Source organism: Amblyraja radiata, chromosome 14, assembly GCF_010909765.2.
Source record: "Amblyraja radiata isolate CabotCenter1 chromosome 14, sAmbRad1.1.pri, whole genome shotgun sequence".
Lineage (NCBI taxonomy): Eukaryota > Metazoa > Chordata > Chondrichthyes > Rajiformes > Rajidae > Amblyraja > Amblyraja radiata.
The window spans coordinates 51,467,821-51,488,603 of NC_045969.1; the positions used below are offsets into that span (position 1 = coordinate 51,467,821).

At 46.9% G+C, this 20,783-nt stretch overlaps 1 protein-coding gene across 4 annotated transcripts in view; it reads right to left on the reverse strand.

Annotated features, from left to right (window-relative positions):
• gpm6b (glycoprotein M6B) overlaps nt 1–20,783 on the reverse strand; it is a 186,252-nt gene that overhangs the window by 21,765 nt on the left and 143,704 nt on the right. For all 4 annotated transcript variants that reach the window (XM_033033352.1, XM_033033348.1, XM_033033350.1 and 1 more), the window contains 3 exons: nt 18,313–18,499; nt 12,617–12,773; nt 7,987–8,161 (listed from right to left, as the gene is read on the reverse strand). In XM_033033352.1, the coding sequence (XP_032889243.1) occupies nt 7,987–8,161; nt 12,617–12,773; nt 18,313–18,499 (519 nt within the window). The remainder of the gene's footprint in view (nt 1–7,986; nt 8,162–12,616; nt 12,774–18,312; nt 18,500–20,783) is intronic.

Below are 20,783 nucleotides of genomic sequence, written 5' to 3' on the forward strand. Positions count from 1 at the left end.
CTCTGTAACTTAGTTGTTGAAACCCAGGCAACATTCTAGTAAATCTCCTCTGTACTCTCTCTATTTTGTTGACATCCTTCCTATAATTGGGCGACCAAAATTGTACACCATACTCCAGATTTGGTCTCACCAATGCCTTGTACTATTTTAACATTACATCCCAGCTTCTATACTCAATGCTCTGATTTATAAAGGCTAGCATACCAAAAGCTTTCTTTACCACCCTATCTATATGAGATTCCACCTTCAAGGAACTATGCACGGTTATTCCCAGATCCCTCTGTTCAACTGTATTCTTCAATCCCCTACCATTTATCATGTACGTCCTATTTTGATTTGTCCTGCCAAGGTGTAACACCTCACATTTATCAGCATTAAACTCCATCTGCCATCTTTCAGCCCATTTTTCCAAATGGCCTAAATCACTCTGTAGACTTTGGAAATCCTCTTCATTATCTACAACACCCCCTATCTTGGTATCATCTGCATACTTACTAATCCAATTTACCACCCCTTCATCCAGATCATTGATGTACATGACAAACAACAAAGGACCCAACACAGATCCCTGAGGCACCCCACTAGTCACCTGCCTCCAACCCGACAAACAGCCATCCACCATTACCCTCTGGCTTCTCCCATTCAGCCACTGCTGAATCCATCTTGCTATTCCTGCATTTATACCCAACAGTTTAACCTTCTTAACCAACTTTCCATGAGGAACCTTGTCAAAGGCCTTACTAAAGTCCATATAGACAACATCCACTGCTTTACCCTCGTCAATTTCCCTAGTAACCTCTTAAAAAAATTCAAGAAGATTAGTCAAACATGACCTTCCAGGCACAAATCCATGTTGACTGTTCCTAATCAGACCCTGTTTATCCAGATGCTTATATATATTATCTCTAAGTATCTTTTCCATTAATTTGCCCACCACTGAAGTCAAACTAACAGGTCTATAATATATTTGGGCGTCATTTGCGCGTCATGCAGGTGGTGCGCGAAGATTTTGTGAATCCCAAAATCCTGGAGCGGCGTGCGCATCACTGCCTACGTCACCACGCACCATGCGCGCATAATGCACGCCATGCGCGCGCAATGCACGCATCACGATGTGCGCCGCGTGCGTCGTGACTTGTAAATGATGTTGTGTAAATGACGCGCAAATGACGCCCAAGTGGGACTGGCCCTTTAGTGTGCGGGAATCGCTGGTCGGTGTGGACTCGGTGGGCTGAAGGGCCCTAAACTAAACTAAACCCAGTCAGTAAAGCCACATCAGCTGCAACCTACCAAAGACCTTAACCATAGCCTGCTCTATATATGCAGCATCAAAATAAAGCTTTTCTCAATAGCCCGCTTTCCCACATTCACAATATCCATCACATCTGTCATCCCCTCAAGCATCAATTCCAACGATCGTAATGCCAATTTTCCGTTCTGAGTCACATGCTATTTATCTCATCCTCAACTGGTTATAAAATAATTTCATTCTTTTATTCCCCACTATTCCTTTTAAAATATTTTTAGAGATACAGCGTGGAAACAGTCCCTTCGGCCCACCGAATCCGAACCGACCAGTGATCCCCGCACATTAACGCTATCCTACACACATTAGTGACCAATTATTTTTACATTTATATCAAACAAATTAACGCACAAAGCTGGTACAAACTCCGTACAGACAGCACTCGCAGCCAGGATCAAACCCGGGTCTCTGGCGCTGTGAGTACTGTAAGGCGGCAACTCTAGCGCTGCGCCACCATGCTGCCCACATTCATTTTAAACAAAAAGCAAATTATTACCAACATAATTCTGCCTTTTTTGGGGAGAGCTATTACAGCAATATCTTTTTCCTACTGGAGTTATACGTTAGGACAAAAAAGTCCTCTTTTTCAATTTCAAATAATTTCTACTTATGCATTTGCTTTCAACGTTTTGAAATGAAACGGTTGTCTTTGCTCAAAATGATACACGTTAATGCTGAAACTATGTGATGTTCTTTGAATAACAGCACTGAGTGGCTTTCCATTCCTCTGTGACAGTTATTATTCCAGTCCTTCCCACCCCACCTTCCAGACACTTCATTTTCTAATTTCTACCCAATTTTAATCTGGTGCAATAGTTCTTTTTTATTTAAGGTTCTTTTATTTAGAGCTTGTGGATACAAAGCTTCCATTCAATAGATTACAGCTAGTTTCCAGACTAGTCTGCACTGTTTGTCAGATCAACAGTTGCAATGTAGAATGGAGATAACAATTGTAGATCAGTGCATGCTCCTTTAACATAGTGACCTCACCACTACTAACCACGCCCCATTGTCTCCTGTATAATTGTAGCTTCCCCGCCTCTAGCTCTCTCTCTAGTCCCAGTGATGACCACGGACAGCTAGGGCACAACGTATGTAATGAACAAATAAAGATACCTGGTAAGAGACTTTGAGTGTTGGATCAAGTCCTTTTACATGGTGTCAGCGCGGTAGACTTGCGTCTCCTGTTTATCGGTTTTTATTTCATTATGGAACATTATGCAGCGTTCGACTTCGACCCTCCGGAAGACCGCAATGACCCGGTATGTCTCATGGCCAAATTCAATGCCCTATGTGACATTCCCACAAATAACATAATTGAGCGCTTTAAGTTTTTCTCAAGACGTCAGGTTCCCGGTGAGCACATTGACGCTTACATTGGCTCTTTGCGTCATTTGGCTCGGAGGTGCCGCCTCGAAGCTATTACAACTGACGAATTGATCAGGGACGTCCTGGTATACGGTCTCCTGAACTCAAAGCTGCGCGAGGATTTACTAATGAAACCCGACCTCACGCTAAAGGATGCCATGCATTCTGCTCGTATGGCCTCTGCTGTCGGCTCCGTTTCCCACCCACAGTCCCAGGACATCAACTTCACCGGTACCGTGGGCCGCCGGCGGATCAATAGCCCGCCTCGCCCGTTCTCGCCCGCTTCTCCCGCTAAGGTCACCCCTCGTCGTTGCCCGAATTGTAATTTCTCCTCGCACCAGTACAACGTTTGCCCGGCGCTGGGTAAAACTTGCAACTCTTGCGGGAAACTTAACCACTTTTCGTCAGCCTGCCGTTCTCGTGGGAAACCGGTCCCAGCTCCTAGAAGGAATCTAAACATTCTAGCGGACACTGATAGCGCGCCTGGTTCCCAGTACCAACCAGAACTCCCTGATTCAGATACGGTTTCCTCCCATGGTGATCCGACTGTGTTTTCGCTCCTGGGTGCACCTGGCCCGATAACGGATCCCTCAATACATGTTATTGTGAATGGACACTCCTTCTCGGCCAAGGTCGATACTGGTGCGTTTGCCAACATTATGTCTGTTCGCCTCTTCAAAAAGATACGTTTGGGTGAGATAGTGCTTCCCGATAGCTCCCGCCTTCATGCCTATGGGGGAGGTGTTCTGGTCGCAGTGGGGAGGGCCACTGTTATCTGCACTGTTCTCAAGACCTCTCGGCCCCTCACTTTTTTCCTGCTGGACTCTGATAACGTCACCCTGCTGGGCGCCCGTGCATGCCAGGACTTGGGTTTGGTCTCTTTTCACCGCGATGTCCACCTGGTGCAGGCCCCCATGGACCCACTGATGGAGTATCCTGACCGTTTCGATGATGTTCTGGGCAAGCTGCCCTGTTCCTATAAAATCGTTGTTGACCCGGGGGTCAACCCGGTGGTTAGACCGGCCCACCGCGTGTCTTTTGCCATGAAGGGCCGCGTGGAGTCCACACTTCGTGATATGGTTTCCACTGGCATTCTCAAGGAGGTGAGCGCACCCACCCTGTGGGTCTCCACCATGGTCGTTGCTGCCAAGAAAGACGCCAGCGAGATCAGGATCTGCATCAACCCGAAGGACCTGAACCTTGCTATCCAGCGCCCGCACTACCCCATGCGGACGGTGGAGGACGTCGCTGCACAGGTCGGTCCTGCCACTGTCTTCTCGGTCTTAGATGCCAAGAGCTCCTTTTGGCAGATCCCTCTGGATGAACGTTCGTCTTATTTAACCACCTTCAGCACACCTTTCGGCAGGTTTCGTTTTCTTCGCATGCCCTTCGGGATCAACTCAGCGAGTGAGGTTTTCCAGCGGACCATGGAACAGCTGTTTGCCGGGTTGCCATGTGCTATTATTGTCGATGACATTCTGGTATACGGGAAGGACGTCGCTGAGCACGACCAGCACCTTCGCCAAGTCCTGGACCGGGCCCGTGAGATTAATCTCAAGCTCAACCCGAAGAAGTGTCGGTTCCGCGTTCAGGAGGTCACGTACGTGGGCCACGTTTTCACAGCAAGTGGACTAAAGCCAGACCCCCAGAAGACTGCTGCGGTCACCGAAATGCCCGCTCCCACCGACGTGCCCGGCCTGCAGCGATTTCTGGGCATGGTCAACTACCTGGGTAAGTTCATACCCGAGCTAAGCGAACTGAGTGCCCCTCTGAGGGAGCTAATCAAAAAGGACAATGCCTGGGTCTGGCTACCGCATCACCAGTCGGCATTCGTAGCCCTGAAGTCCAGGCTCGCTCGCACCCCGACTTTAACGTATTTTGACCTGAACAGACCAATCGTCCTCACCTGCGATGCTTCTCGGTTCGGACTCGGTGCTGCCTGCCTGCAGCTCGAGGACAATCGGCAGCTGCCTGTTTCCTATGCCTCTCGCACCATGACCCCTGCTGAGCAGCGCTACGCTCAGATCGAGAAGGAGCTCCTTGCAGTGGTTTTCGCATGCTCCAAATTTAAAGACTACATTATGGGCAACACTTTCACCATTGAAACGGACCACCAGCCGCTGGTTTCTATTTTGAACAAGCCTATCCATGCGGCTTCCTCGCGGTTGCAGCGAATGATGCTGCAGCTCCAACGATTCACATTCAACATTGTGTACCGCAAGGGCAAGGAAATGTTCGTGGCCGACACATTGTCCCGTGCTCCTCTCCCTTCGGTTGTCCGTCATCCGTACGAATCGTCTGACCTGATGGTACTGAACGTTAACATTGTTCCCTCTTGGCAGATGCAGTCCCTGGTCGAACACACTGCCGCTGATCCTGCCCTACAACAGCTTGCGGGCGTCATCCGCCGTGGCTGGCCTGACCGACGCTCCTCTCTACCGGCCGGTGCCGTGCCCTACTTCCTGGTTCGGGACGAATTGGTGCTGCACAGCGGCGTGGTGGTGAAGGGCCACAAGGTCGTGGTGCCGGACGCTCTGCGTGACCACTACTACCAAACCGCACACAGCGGTCACCCCGGCGTGGAGGCCACTTTGTCCCGGGCCCAGGCTCAGTTTTTCTGGCCTGGCATGATTCCGGAGATTCGTGACAGGGTCTCCGCCTGTGCTGCCTGCAACAGCCTACTGCCTCATCAACAACGCCAACCTCTCATGCAGCAGCCGGCTCCTGAGCTGCCGTGGATGGCTGTCGCCACTGACATATTCGAATGGCGTGGCAAACACTTCCTGGTCCTGGTGGACTCCTACTCCAGCTGGTTCGAGGTGGACCAGCTGCCCTCCCTCACGTCTGTTGCCGTCATCGGGAAGCTTCGCCGCCACTTTTCTACCTTTGGCTCCCCGGTGACTCTCCAATCCGACAATGGCGGGCAGTTTTCCAGCGCCGAGTTCGCCGCTTTCGCCGCCCTGTGGAACTTTCGCCACATCACCAGCAGCCCCGAGTACCCGCAGAGCAACGGCCTTGCGGAGCGCGCTGTCCGCAGCGCCAAGGAACTGCTGGAACATTGCCGTCTGTCCCATTCTGACTTCCATCTTGCCCTACTCAACCTCCGCAACATTTCACGGGACCCCGCACTTGGTTCGCCTGCCCAGCGCCTCATGTCCCGCACCACTAGACCCCCTCTCCCGGTTTCTCAGCAATCTCTAACGCCCGCTGTCCAATGCCCTGCCGCTGTTAAGGATCGCATCGTTGAGAAACAGGACATCCAAAAGCGCTCCTTTGATAAATCTTCCCGATTACTTCCCCGTCTGTTCCCAGGCCAGGTTGTTCGGATGATGTCCACCTCCGGTCATCACCGTCTGGCCGTTGTCGTTGGCAATGCCGGCTCTCCACGGTCCTACCTGGTTAATTACGAGGGCACCGTGTACCGTCGGACACGTCAGCACCTGCTGCTAGTCAACGAGCCTGCTCCACCTCCCGCCGACCCGTTTTCGCCGTCTGTTCCCTCACCGCCGCCTTCACCGCCCCCTCCGACGGTCCGTTCACCGCCGCCTGCGGCTGCTCCCGCCCCTGTCACTCCTCGTATGCCACGTACCCTTCCCTCTCAGCTCATGGTTCCCATCCCGCACGGTCCCCCTTCTGCTCTTTCACCTGCTGTGGATCCCATTCCGTCGCCTTGCTCTCCTCCTCCACCTGGGCTTTCATCTCCCGGTTCCCCTATCTCTGTCCCTGCACCCGTTCCGGTTGCTCCTGCGGTGGAAGGGGAAGGCGGGTTGCGCACCCGCTCTGGGCGTTTGGTCAAGCCGCCTGTCCGGTACGGAGTGGGCGAGTAGTCTGCTTCATTATGTTTTCCAACTCTTTCTGGTTTGCCTCTAGCGTATGAGCCGTGGTCGCTTTGTTTCCAAGAGAAAGGATGTAGATCAGTGCATGCTCCTTTAACATAGTGACCTCACCACTACTAACCACGCCCCATTGTCTCCTGTATAATTGTAGCTTCCCCGCCTCTAGCTCTCTCTCTAGTCCCAGTGATGACCACGGACAGCTAGGGCACAACGTATGTAATGAACAAATAAAGATACCTGGTAAGAGACTTTGAGTGTTGGATCAAGTCCTTTTACAACAATAGTGCATTCATTTAAATTAAATTAAATTAAATTTCTTTATTTATATAGCACATTTTTAGTCAACTTGCATTGACCCCAAAGTGCTTCACATAATTACATTCACACACACAGGCAAAGGTGGGTGAAGTGTCTTGCCCAAGGACACACACAGGCAAAGGTGGGTGAAGTGTCTTGCCCAAGGACACAACGACAGTATGCACTCCAAGCGGGATTCGAACCAGCTACCTTCCGGTTGCCAGCCGAACACTTAGCCCATTGTGCCATCTGTCGTCCATTTAGGCCTGATCTTGGTTGTTGAGCCACATCTCAGTGCACTGAAGCATAAAACATTGAGTTGGCATCGCCGCTTATTTTAGAGATAACTTACCCCTCACTGACAGACCTTCCATTCAGTTTAGTTTATTGTCACGTGTACCAAGGTACAAGCTTTGTTGCGTGCTAACCAGTCAGCAGAAAGACCATACATGATTACCAACAAACTATTTACAGTGTATCGACACATGATAAGGGAATGACTTTTAGTGCAAGGTAAATCCGGCAAAGTCCGATCAAGGATAGTCCGAGGGTCATCAAAGAGGTTTATAGTATTTAGCACTGCTCTCTGGTTGTGGTAGGATGATTCAGTTGCCTGATAACAGCTGGGAAGAAACTGTCTCTGAATCTGGTGTGCGTGCGTTTTCACACTTCTATACCTTTTGCCTGGTGGGAGAGGGGAGAAGAGGGAGTGGCCAGGGTGCGACTCATCCTTGATTATGCTGCCGGCCTTGTCGAGGCAGCGTGAGGTATAAATGCCTTGCCTTGCACAAGGGGCCCTGAAATGCTATAACAATCAAGGGTATTTTAAATTTAGTGCAATTTTCACAAGCATTTTGGAAAAGCAAGACTATGAAAGTAGGGGCAGAAAAAGTGGTAATTGCAAGTTCTATAGGAGTATTCAAAACAGGATCTGGGCGTATGTTGAATAAGGAAGAACTTGGGGAGCTATGGAGGGAAAACAGGACTGGAATTAACTGGGTTAATATAGGTATGATGTACTGAATGGCTACATTTGCTGTATGGTTTTCTGGATTTGAATCTTAGCAATAATGTCACTCTAATTTCAAGCAACACCTGCACCTTGAGTCAAGTTTAGACCAAAGCAGAAATGAGGTTCGTAATAAATAATAGCAAACAATAAATCAGATGGTACTTTACCAAACTGTCGCACGTCCATGCAGATTTCGTCAATCGGTGTGGTCAGGTTCCCCGTCGGAGGGGAGATGATGGTCTGGCAGGCCGACCACATGTTGTAATAAATAAAGACTGGGATAGCAGAGAAGCCAAAGACTCCCAGCCAGGTTATTCCCAACAGGTAAGTCAGGAACACAAACTGAAGAGAAATTGAAAAATATATCAAGTTATTGATGTGTTAAACAAATGATGCATGCACAATAAGACGTGTAGAAAGGAACTGCAGATGCTGGTTTAAACTGAAGATAGACACAAAATGCTGGAGCAGTTCAGCGGGACAGGCAGCATCGCTGGTGATAAGGAACTGGTGACATTTCGGGTCAAGACCATTCTTCAGAAACAGCACCAATTCCTGATCTCCCGAGATGCTGCCTGTCCCGCTGGATACTCCAGCATTTTGTGTCCATGCGCAATAAGACGTTGGTGAGGCCGCATTGGTGTTCAGTTCTGGGCACCATGTTATAGCAGAGATGTTGTCAAGCTGGAAAGGGTACAGAGATGTTATGAGGATGTTGCCAGGACTAGAGGGTTTAACCTATAGGGAGAGGTTGAGTAGGCTGGGACTCTATTCCTTGGAAAGCAGGAGGATGAGGGGTGATCTTATTTGAGGTGTATAAAATCATGAAAGGAATAGATCAGGTAGATGCACAGAGTCTTTTGCCCAGTGTAGGTAATGTAAATTGAGGGCCAGAGGACATAGGTTTAAGTAGAAGGGGAAAAGATTTAATAGGAATCTGAGGGGTAACTTTTTCACACAAAGGGTGTGGAAAATCCAGGACTTATTGCAAATTCCCTTTTCCTCCTAGGACCCTCCATGCATCTGGTACTTCAACAACACACGAAAATGCTTAGATGTGTGAAGTGCATTCTTGACCACAGCAGCCTTTAAAAACGGTTGTGAGCTTATGAAATGTTCATGATTCAAAGTCTCTTGAAGACAGCCGTAGGTCTCTGCCCCATCACATATTGTCTTTGTTCCCGACAGCTCTCCCAGTCTCTGACCCGAATCATTTCACCCTCCACAGACGCTGCCTGACCTCCCAACCAGTCCTGTTTTTATTTTAGAAAGAGTCATAGAGTCATGCAGTTGTACAGCACGGAAACAGGCCCTTCAGCCCACCTTACCATTCATGTTGACGTACTGGGCTGGTCCCATTTGCTTGTATTCGCCCGAAAGCCCCCTAAATCCTTCCTATCCATATATCTGTCCAATGTCTGTTAAAAATCATGTGCTTCTGGCAATCATTCCAGCAACGACTACTCTCCAAGTTGCCCCTGAAGTCCCTATTTTAATATCTCTCCTTTCACTTTAAGCCTATTCCCTCTAGTTTTAGAATCCTCTACCCTTGGAAACAGACTGCGAGGGTTCATGGATTATGGGCAGAAGGCAGGAGAATGGGGTTAGGAGGGAGAGATAGATCAGCCATGATTGGATGGCGGAGTAGACGATGGGCCGAATGGCCTAATTCTGCTCATCTCACTTATGACCTTTTGACCTTATAGATGATGAACAGGAAGCAAGAGCTTCACAGACATAAAGGAAGAAATTGGCCCTGTGCTACTAAATAGGGTAAATGCCCCTCATGATCTTGTACACCTCAGCAAGGTCCCCACACTCAGCCTACTATGCCCCAAAGAGAGAAATCACAAACAATTCAAGATATTGCTATCTCAATCCCACAGGCCAGATAATAACCTGGTGACCTGGTTTTCAGCGGTTGGTGTTTTTTGCATTTCAATTACTTGAAGGGTACATGCTAGAGTAGTGCCCATTGTGTTGAGTCTGGCGCTTCTAATCAGTCTGAAGATGGGTCTCGACCCGAAACATCACCCATTCCTTCTCTGCAGAGATGCTGCCTGTCCCTCTGCCTCTTTGTGTCTGTCTTTGGTGTAAACCAGCAGTTCCTTCTTCCACATTGATCCTCCAGCCTATCTCCCAAAATACAGTCATACAATTCAGAAACAGGCCCTTCGGCCCAACTCGTCCATGCTGACCAAGATGCTCCAGCCAAGCTGGCCCTGTTTGCATGTGTTTGGCCCACATCCCTCTAAACCTTTCCTATCCATGTACCTGTCTGAGTGTCTTTTAAATGCAGTTATGGTATTTGTCTCAACTACCTCCTCTGGCAGCTTGTTTGAAATACCCACCACCCTCTGCGCGTAAAAGTTTCCCCTCAGGTTTGTATTATATCTTGTCCCTCTCTCCTCGTGTTTTTGATTCCCCTACTCTGGGCAAGAGACTGTGTGCATCATTAATTCCCCTCATGATTTTACACACCTCTATAAGATCAGCCCTCAGCCTGCAGTGCTCCAAGGGCTAAACTGCTTGCCTAACCAACCTCTCCCAAAAGCTCAGACCCTCAAGTCCTGGTAACATCCTCATCAATCTTCTCTGTACACTTTCCACTTTAATGACACCTTCCTATAGCAGGGTGACCAGAACTGTACACAATACTCAAAGTGTGGCCTTGCCAACATCTTGTACAACTGTAACATAATGTCCCAACTTCTATACTCAATACCCCGACTGACAAAGGCCAATGTATCAAAAGCCTCCTCGACCACCTTATCTACCTGTGATGCCACTTTCAGACAACTATGTACCTGTACTCCCAGATCCCTCTGCTCTCCAACACACCCCAGGGCCCTACCATTCACTGTGAATATCCTGCCTTGGTTTGACTTCCCAAAATGCAACACCTATCGTTTATGTGGATTAAACTGCATTTGCCATTCCTCAGTCCACTTGCCCATCTATCCCCTAAAAATCACCTCCAGGGAAGATGAAGGGAACGTTTACACGGTGGATACCCAATCTGTATTGGTTTCTCCACGAGAAGTGTGCCATTACTCACAAACAGAGTATATTCAAGAAGGTAGATACAAAAAAATTGGAGTAACTCAGCGGGACAGGCTGAATGGGTGACGTTTTGGGTCAAGACCCATCTTCAGACCCGAAACATCACCCATTCCTTCTCTGCAGAGATGCTGCCTGTCCCGCTGAGTTACACCAGCTTTGTGTGTCTATCTTCGGTTTAAACCAACATCTGCAGTTCCTTCCTACACATATATTCAAGAAGGCATGTGCAAGGTTTTTGTAATCTGCAGAGAATGTTCAGGCAGAGACTGGGAAAGATCCAGGTGCCAAGGAAATGCCAGAAGATATTATTAGCAGTAACTCCATAAACAGCAAGCCAGTTTATCCACATTAACTGTAATGAAATATCTTAATAATCTGGATTAGGAGCTGGTGGTTTAATGCTTAATAATACAGCCACCGAAAATAGAAGCTTGGACCCTGTGCAGTGAGAATGGGGGCATTTATTTATTTATTCCTGGTGACAAACAGATCTCTTCTAAGCCAGATAATTTAAAAGAGGGCACCGGGTAACTTGCTCTGAGTGTATCCATTTCACCTGCATGTGCTTTTATTTAATATATAATCTTCTGATTACTTAGAAATATCAAAATTAATTATGGCAATCGCCAGAATCTGAGGATATCAACTTCAGCGAACAATATTTCAGAAAATTATTTCGGAAATTATTTGCGTATAAATGATATTTTTCTTTCAAAATGTTTGCCACTTTTGACTTCCAATGCACACATATCCTACCTACTTGTGCACGAGTCCAGAGAGAAACAAAGGATTAGTGTTTGATCATAAAGTTGCAGCTAGGAATTTCACCATAAGATCTAATGAGGAGAGAATGATAGATGCATCAGAGCCCAAAGCCAATTATTTATGCTCTTGCCAAGTACTCTCAGAGTGTCGTTAAATACTGTTGCTCATCAGTCATGATCTTATTGAATGTCAGGACAGGCTCAAGGGGCAGAGTGGCCTGTTCTTGCTGGCATGTGTATAATGACTGCAATGCAGCATTGCTACTTCTTCACGGGCACTGGTACTGCTTTCCACCAGGCGGTCACGATGGCGCAGCGGTAGAGTTGCTGCCTCACAGCGCTTGTAGTGGGTTTAATCCCGACTACGGGTGCTTGCCTGTATGGAGTTTGTACGTTATCCCCGTGACCGCGTGTGTTTTCTCCAAGATCTTTGCTTTGCTCCCACACTCCAAAGACGTACAAGTTTGTAGGATAATTGGCATTGGTATGAATGTAAATTGTCCCTGGTGTGTGCAGGGTAGTGGTAATGTGCGGGGATCGCTGGTTGGCGCGGACCCGGTGGGCCGAAGGGCCTGTTTCCGCACTGTATCTCTAAACTAAACTAAACTGAATGCCGACTCCACTAAAAGCACCACCATTTCAACAGGCTTGTGAGTGAAACCTCTACCACCCTCCACTTCCCCACAAAGGTCTACTCAAGTGCCAGGACAAGACAACCTGGTGATTCGGTGAGCGGGTTTTTGGTGCAATATTATACTGCCTCAGTTATGAAAACCACTGCCTGAGTGCCCAGCCCCACTTCTTCACCAGCGCCTCACTGTTTTGTTTACTTGGCGCTCACAGCACATTGTGGCCACTTCCTCTCACGGTGCGAGCCCAGTGTGTATTGTCCAAGCCTCTGTCTGTCTCTCCCCCAGCAGTTAAAGGCCTACCACAGCATCATGAGCGACACACAGTCCGAGCTTCATACCATTCCACTGATGCAACGTCCACACGCGGTTGTCTTGAACTCGCCATGGATTTCCTTAACAGCGCTGGAGGTATAAAACCCTTCCGCCAGGAGGATGATTCCATACAGGAAGAAGAAGGAAGCAACTCCGTAGATGACATACTGCATTATTTGGATGCTGAGGAGAGGGAAAAAAGCACATTTTACAGATTGTACAAGCGGTCTCCCAAAACTGCTGGTGAACAGTGGGGGAATACTAAATACGAGGACTGAAGGGAGGTGGGTTATTATCAACGCTGCAACTGATGAGGAAACAAAAATTAAACAGAAAAAAACACTGGCTATTGTGCCGGATGGAACGTTTGGCAAGTGGTTCATGGCCAGATCCCAGAAACCGGAATCATAAATATTAGACATTCCACACAGTGGAAAGGTTACAAAGTTGTGGAACACGGAAACACCAATGGGCAGTGCGATGGTCTAATGAGTGTTCATTTTTGAGAAATAGGGTAACTTCCTGCAAAAATAGCCGAGAGGAAGCCTTTGAAACAATATGTTAAACATTTCCACAGTAGTATTCCACTGGGGGATTTTCAAGCCAAATTTCTCCTGCTTCTGGACTCAATCTACACAGATTATATAATGCAGTTTAACTCATCAACAGGAACTCATTATAACTGAGAGAGGGAACACGTATTGTCGTGCTTCATGCATCCCCATTGCTCCTTTGAACTAGCAGCAGGCTCAAAGCATTTATTCAGGTGCAAATGATAGTCTTTCTGCTGATTGAATAGCTCGCGACAAAAACCTTTCACTGTACCTCGTTACACGTGATAATAAACTAAACTAAACTGAACTAATGTTCACCTTGTGAGAAATAGCCTGAAGATGCCCATTTCACAAAGCATAATACAACAAAACTATAAGCCTCCTCCGTCAAAAGCTGAAGGACATGATTTGGATCGGGATGATATGTTAAAGATGCAACATGTCATCGTTTTAAAAACAAGTTCCTTTTAACTGGATTTGAAAAGGACCAGAGGACATGGGTTTAAGGTGAAGGGGACAAAAATTTAATAGGAATCTGAGCAGTAACTTTTTCACACAAAGGGTGGTGGGTGTATGGAACAAGCTGCCAGAAGAGGCAGTTGAGGCTGGGACTATTAAGAAACAGTGAGACAGGTACATGGATAGAACAGGTTTGGAGGGATATTGACCAAACGTGGGCAGGTGGGACTGGTGTAGCTGGGACATGTTGGCCGGTGTGGGCAAGTTGGGCCAAATGGTCGTTCACCACGCTGTATCACTCTCTGACTCTATGAAAAACTATCCCCTTGTGGCAAGGTGGACACTGCAGAATCTGATCTGCCATAAATACAGGGGGTCTAGCATTTGCTGACAATCCCAGAACAAGACGTTGGTGCATTGCTAACCCTGTATAAGTGCTTTCCATCAATTCCATGGGCGTTGAGATTTGGAAATGGATTGGAGTTTGACGTGACTAACATCACTACAATCACCTTCTACACAGCTGCTTGTGACACGCCTTTGCAATGAGAAGGGATTCATTTGCTATGAACCAAGAACTCAAAGAGTTTTAATGTAAGCATTTTCTCCAACGTGTTATTTGGCTAATACTTTTTTTGCCTGTAACTGTACTGTTGATAAATTGATTTAAAAAAGACAATACCACTGTATCATTAATACAGCAATATTTCATAATTTATTATCATTAACAATATCAGATTTTAGGCAGTTATGTCAAGAAGTCATGGAGCCAGACAGAACAGACACAGGGGCCTCAGTCTACTTTGACCATGTCGTCCAAGTTGCCATTTTGGGCTTTCCCCAATTGCTTCCAGTCCTTATATCTTGTCCAAATGTCTTTTAAAAGCCGCAATTGTCTCCCCTTCTATAGATTCCTCAGGCAAATCATCCCAGAAACTGACTACCCTTGGAATGAAAACTTACCCCCACCCCCGAGGTCCCCCTTAAACCACTCCCCTCCCTTGTTATTCATATGGCTGTATGGTGACCACAAATGTCACTGTACCAATTGGTACACGTGACAAATAAATGTCTCTTGTCTCTTAAGCTTATACCCTCTCATTTTTGAAACCCCCCCCATGGCAAAGTCAGAGATACATTACAACATAGGACAGTACAGCACAAGAACAGGCCCTTTGGCCCACAACGTCTGTGTCGAAAATGATGCCAAGATCAATTCTTAAGGGCCTGCACATAATCCATATCCCTTCATTCCCTGCATATCCATATGCCTATCCACAAGTCTCTTAAATGTCACCATCATACCTGCCTTAACCACCACCCTTGGCAGCATGTTCCAGGCACTCTGCGCACTGTGTAAAAAAATATGCCCCGTACATCTCCTTTAATCTTTACCCCTCTCACCTTAAGGCCATGCCCTCTAGTGCTTGAAAACAAGTCCATCCTGTCAATGCCTTTCATAATTATATATTTATCGAGTAATAGTCTGAGCTATAGGGAGAGGTTGAGTAGGCTGGGTCTCTATTCCATGGAGTGCAGGAGGATGAGGGGAGATCTTATAGAGATACACAAAATCATGAGAGGAATAGATCGGGTGGATGCACAGTGTACTTTACCCAGAGTGGGGGAATTGAGGACCAGAGGACATAAGTTCAAGGTGAAGGGGAAAAGATTTAATAGGAATCTGAGGGGTAACCTTTTCACACAATGGGTGGTGGGTGTATGGAACAAGCTGCCAGAGGAGGTAGTTGAGGCTGGGACTATTCCACAGTTTAAGAAACAGTTGGACAGGTACATGGATTGGACAGGTTTGGAGGGATATGGACCAGGCGCAGGCAGGTGGGACATGGGTAGATGGGAAATTGTTGGCCAGTGTGGGCGAGTTGGGCCGAAGGCTCTATGACTCTATGAAGGCTCAGATGCTGCCTCACCCGCTGAGTTTCTCCAGCATTTTTGTCTACCTTTGATTTACCAGAATCTGCAGTTCCTTCTTAAACTATGAGTACCTTGCTCATCTCCTGTGGCTCCATGCATAAATAACCAATTTGCTTTCTCAGGACCCATATTCTCACAGATACCCTTTTTCTTTGAATGTAATAAAAAAATCTTTGGCTTTCATTAATTATATCTGCCAGAGCTATCGAATGGCTTCTTTTTGCCCTCCCGTTCTTAAGTATGCTTCTCATCCTCTACAATCCTCCACAGATACAGTTGATCCCAAGTATACCTGAGCCACACCTCCTCCTGCTTCCTGCCCACTGCCTTGCCTCCACTCTATGGGGAAACCCTGATCTTTCATCATCACACTTTTGCAGGCATTTCACTTTCTAGAACCCCTTTGCCTGCAAACAACCTACTCCAATCAACTTTTGCAAGTTCCCGTCCGAAACCATCAAAGTTGGTGACCCAATTGAGAACTTTCAAATAGTTATGAATAAGGACGAGGCTGGTCCTCAAATTAAAATGAATAGAACTGTGGTCGCTGTTCCCAAAACGCTCGCCCATTGACAGTTCAGTCACTTGCCCTGCTCCTTTTCCTCACAGTAGATCAGGTTTTGCCCTCCCACTTATATGGCCCTCAACATATTGCTCAAAGAAACGTTCCTGAACACATTTGACAAATTGCACCCCACTTAGGCCCTTGGCACTATGACAGTCCCATTCTATATTAGGAAAGTTAAAATCCCAACTACGACAACTCTATTAGTTTTGCAGCAGTCTGCAATCTCCTAGAATATTTGTTCTTCTATTTACCATTGGCTATTTGATGACCTACGGTAAACCCACAAAGAAATGTGATTGGCCTCGTTTTATTTCTCAGCTCCACCCATATAGCCTCACTGGGCGAACCTTGTATAGGGGCACCGGGGCAGAGTTGCAGCCTTAAAGCACTAGAGACATGGGTTCGATCATGAATTCAAGTGCTGGCTGTACGGAGTTTGCACGTTCTCCCTGTAACTGCGTGGGGTTTCTCCGGGTACTGCTGTTTCTTCCCATATTTCAAAGTTGTGCAGGTTTCTAGGTTAATGGGCCTCTGTAAAATAGCCCCCAGTGCGTAGTGTATGGGTGATCGTTGGGTCGGGGGAATGCGATGATGTGCGCATCAACTAAAACAATAAGTCCTCCAATAAAGTTGGACTGCATCCGCCATAGGATGTCGAGGTAGTGTAGGACTCCTTGGGGAAAGGGGGTGGGCAGCTTCAGGCCCATTCTGCTTTCTTCACCCGCATTTACCTGCTGATTTTAAAGATGCAAATGTCCTGCCAGCCCTTTCCTTCAGTGACGCCTGTGCTACTCCCAAACACTGTGCTGTCAAAACCACATCCCTGTTGCTGCAAAGCTGGTTGTCAGCTACAGTGCTCACAAAACCCAGGGCTCTCCACCTATTCCAATCCCATCTACTTGTAGACCAGGCCCTCAAAGGCAACGCACTGCTGGGGCAATACAACCAACACTCTGACAGTGGCCTTCAACAACAGCTGCAAGAACTGCAAATACAACGAGGTAGAGAGCGGGGGGGTGTTAGCTGTGACTGTGTTCCCTCTACCCCATCCTTCTCACCTTAGAGCGCTTTTAGATCCAGTTATTGTCAGATAATATCTTGGTGCAGATATCTTATTGCAAGAGTCATAGTCATAGAGTGAAACAGTGTGGAAACAGGCCCTTCGGCCCAACTTGCCCACAACGGCCATCTACACTAGTCTCACCTGCCTGCATTTGGTCCATATCCCTCCAAGTCTGTCCTATCCATGTACCTTTCTAACTGTTTCTTAAACGTTGGGATAGTCCCAGCCTCAACTACTTCCTCTGGCAGCTTGCTCCATACACCCACCACCGTTTGTGTGGAAAAATTACCCCTTAGATTCCTATTAAATCTTTTCCCCTTCACCTTGAACCTAGTCTGGGCAAGAGATTATGTGCATCTACCCAATCTATTCCTCTAAGAGGCAAGTTATTAAAATCAGATAAATAAAAAGGCAATCAATTAATTGAAAACCCCAGTTGACCGCAAAAGGATCAGTAAGGATTTGAAAATGATATTTAATAGAAATGGAACTTGGCATTATTTTCCCTTAACCTAATATTCCCAGCTCAAGCCTATTTATACACCAATAGATCCTCCCACACTGCATATACTGCCACGAGAGGCTTGCTGATGAATGGAGAAAAGACATTGACTGGGGCTGTCTAGTTTAGTTTCAGTTTCGAGATACAACGTGGGAACAGGTCCTTCGGCCCTCCCTATCCGCGCCGACCAGCAATCCCCGCACATCATCTTCCACTATCCTACTCACACTAGTGACAATTATTTTATGTTTATACCAACCCAATTAACCTACAAACTTGTACTTCTTTTGAGTTTGGGAAGAAACCGAAGATCTCGGAGAAAACCCACGCGGCCATGGGGAGAACGTGCAAGCTCCATACAGACAGCACCCATAGTCAGGATCGAATCCGGGTTTCTACCGCTGTAAGGCAGCAACCCTACCGATGCGCCACCATGCCACCCGTTGTGATGTCAGGCAATGTTCAAACCCACCCTGGAGCTCAGCGGAATCTATCACACCAAGCCATCCCCAGTCACTCCATGAAAAGTAAAGTCAGAATAAAGAAAGTGTTCTGTTCAGTTCAGTCTATTATCACGTGTATTGAGGTACTGTGGAAAGCTTTTAGTTGATGTGGTGTGATGGGAAAATTGCACGACTTACACGTCAATCAGCATGACATGGTCGCTGGGGTTGGTGGAGAAGTACACGTGCACAATCCTCTCCACCTTCGTGAGGGCCACATGACCACAGCCGCAGAACAACGCCACTCCGGAGAAGCACAAAATCGTCGCCACCAGCGATGCATACGGGACTCCGCCGAGGCATTTAATGCAGCACTCAAAGCAACCTGCGGAAAGGAAGAGAGCAAGGTGGTAAGTGACAAGTTTCTTCACCAGCGGGCTACATAAATCACACCGACATGAAGCTGCTCTGGTCTTGTGAGGAATGGCCGACACTGATATGGAGATGTGTGGAGCCCTCTTCTGTACCAATCGTGACCATGTTCTAACGAGGCTTTAGGGTTAAGATATGGTGGGGTGTGATGTTTGGTGGACTGTGTGGGGTGGGAGGACCCGTTGCTCCTCCCGTGCAGCAGGTGGCGCTGCACAGGACAAAGGGAGATGTCTTGTATGTAGTTGATCCTGTCGACAGACAGTGTCTTGCTGCCAGCATTGAGTGAAACATTAAAGACTTCTGTTGTAAACTAAAGAATCTCAAGTTTTGTGCAGACCTAGAAAAGGAACACGAAAGTGGGGAGGAGGGTGTTGAGGAGAGAAGCCGTTCAGCTCTTCAAACCTGATCCACTATTAAACTGATTAATGGCTGGTCAGTACACCTATATATATTCCCTTCAGGGTTCTATATTCCTTGATATTCTTTAAACTCTTCTATGAAGATAATAATAAGTACAGAACATAAACTATGGGTCGTGGAACTGCCTTGGTAACAGTTTCATGACACTCTCCATGCTCTGTGCTCATATAACAGCTTGACATTGTCCAGCTATTTTATCTGAGGCTGGACAATGGAAACTCCCTACTCCAGCTACATCATCCCTGAAATAAAACAGTAAGCATGCAGGTACAGCAGGCAGTGAAGAAGGCTAATGGCATGTTGGCCTTCATAACGGCAGGATTTGAATATAGGAACAAGGAGGTCCTTCAGCAGCTGTACATGGCCCTGGTGAGACAACACCTGGAGTAATGTGTGCAGTTTTGGTCTCATAATTTGGGGATGGACATTCCTGTGCAGCGTAGGTTCATGAGGTTAATTCCAGGGATGGTAGGACCGTCATATGATGAAAAAATGGAACAACTGGGCTTGTATTCTCTGGAATTTTGAAGGATGAGAGGATATCTTATAGAAACATATAAGATTATTAAGGGATTGGACAAGTTAGTTGCAACAAACATGTTCCCGATGTTGGGGGAGTCCAGAACCAGGGGACACAGTTTAAGATTAAGGGGTAGGCCATTTAAAATTGAGGTGAGGAAAACCTTTTTCACCCAGAGAGTTGTGAATTCTCTGCCTCAGACAGCAGTGGAGGCCAATTCACTGGATGGAGAGTGAGAGTGAGATAAAACTCTTAGGGCTAGCAGAATTAAGGGATATGGGGAGAAGGCAAGAATGGGGTACTGATTCTGGATGATCAGCCATGTTCACATTGAATGGCGGTGCTCACTCGAATGCCTCCTCCTGCACCCATTGTCTATGTATCTATGTAAAGATTTATCAAAATATTACAACACTAAACATCACTTCAACAAATGAAAATCCACATATCCTGATAGCAATTGTTAGAGAGCAAACAATTGTATCAACTGAAAGCACAATCTCTGCTCTCCAAGCACAATGAGCAAGACCTATATAGATATTAGTTACTATCAAAAAAAAAATATATTGTTACGATTAGGTTTGCTTTAGATATTCCATACATTTTCAAATCAGGTGCAAAGCAACCTTATTTCATAATACTGATCCTTTATTGAGTGGGTTGTGAACCTTCGAGAGTCGCTTCGTCAGAAGGTGGTGCAGAATTGAGGCAAGTTGTAGAGAGCCCAAGGATAATCCATGAACAGGCCAACATGATCGTTGTACCAAGTATGGGACTTGTTTGAAATCATCCTCCATGCACTGATGGATCATCCATTCCACCAGTGTAAACATCTCCTCCACATCCACTCTATCCAAGCCTTTCACTATTTGGCAAGTTTCAATGCCCATCGAGGAACCCCCCCAGAATAACGTGAGCTTTTCCTCTTATGAGTGCTAACATAGAGCCTTTGACCAGAAATCTTAACTCTACTTCCATCACCATACTTGCTGCCTGACCCAATAGACAATATACAATAGGTGCAGGAGTAGGCCATTCAGCCCTTCGAGCCAGCACCGCCATTCACTGTGAACATTCCTGATCATCCACAATCTGTACCCCATTCCTGCCTTCTCCCCATATCCCTTGACTCTGATATCTTTCAGAGCTCTTTCTAACTCTCTTTAAAGCATCCAGAGAATCGGCCTCCACAGCCTTCTGAGGCTGAGAATTCCATAGATTCACAACTCTCTGGGTGAAAAAGTTTTTCCTCATCTCCCTTCTAAATGGCCTACCCGTTATTCTTAAACTGTGGCCC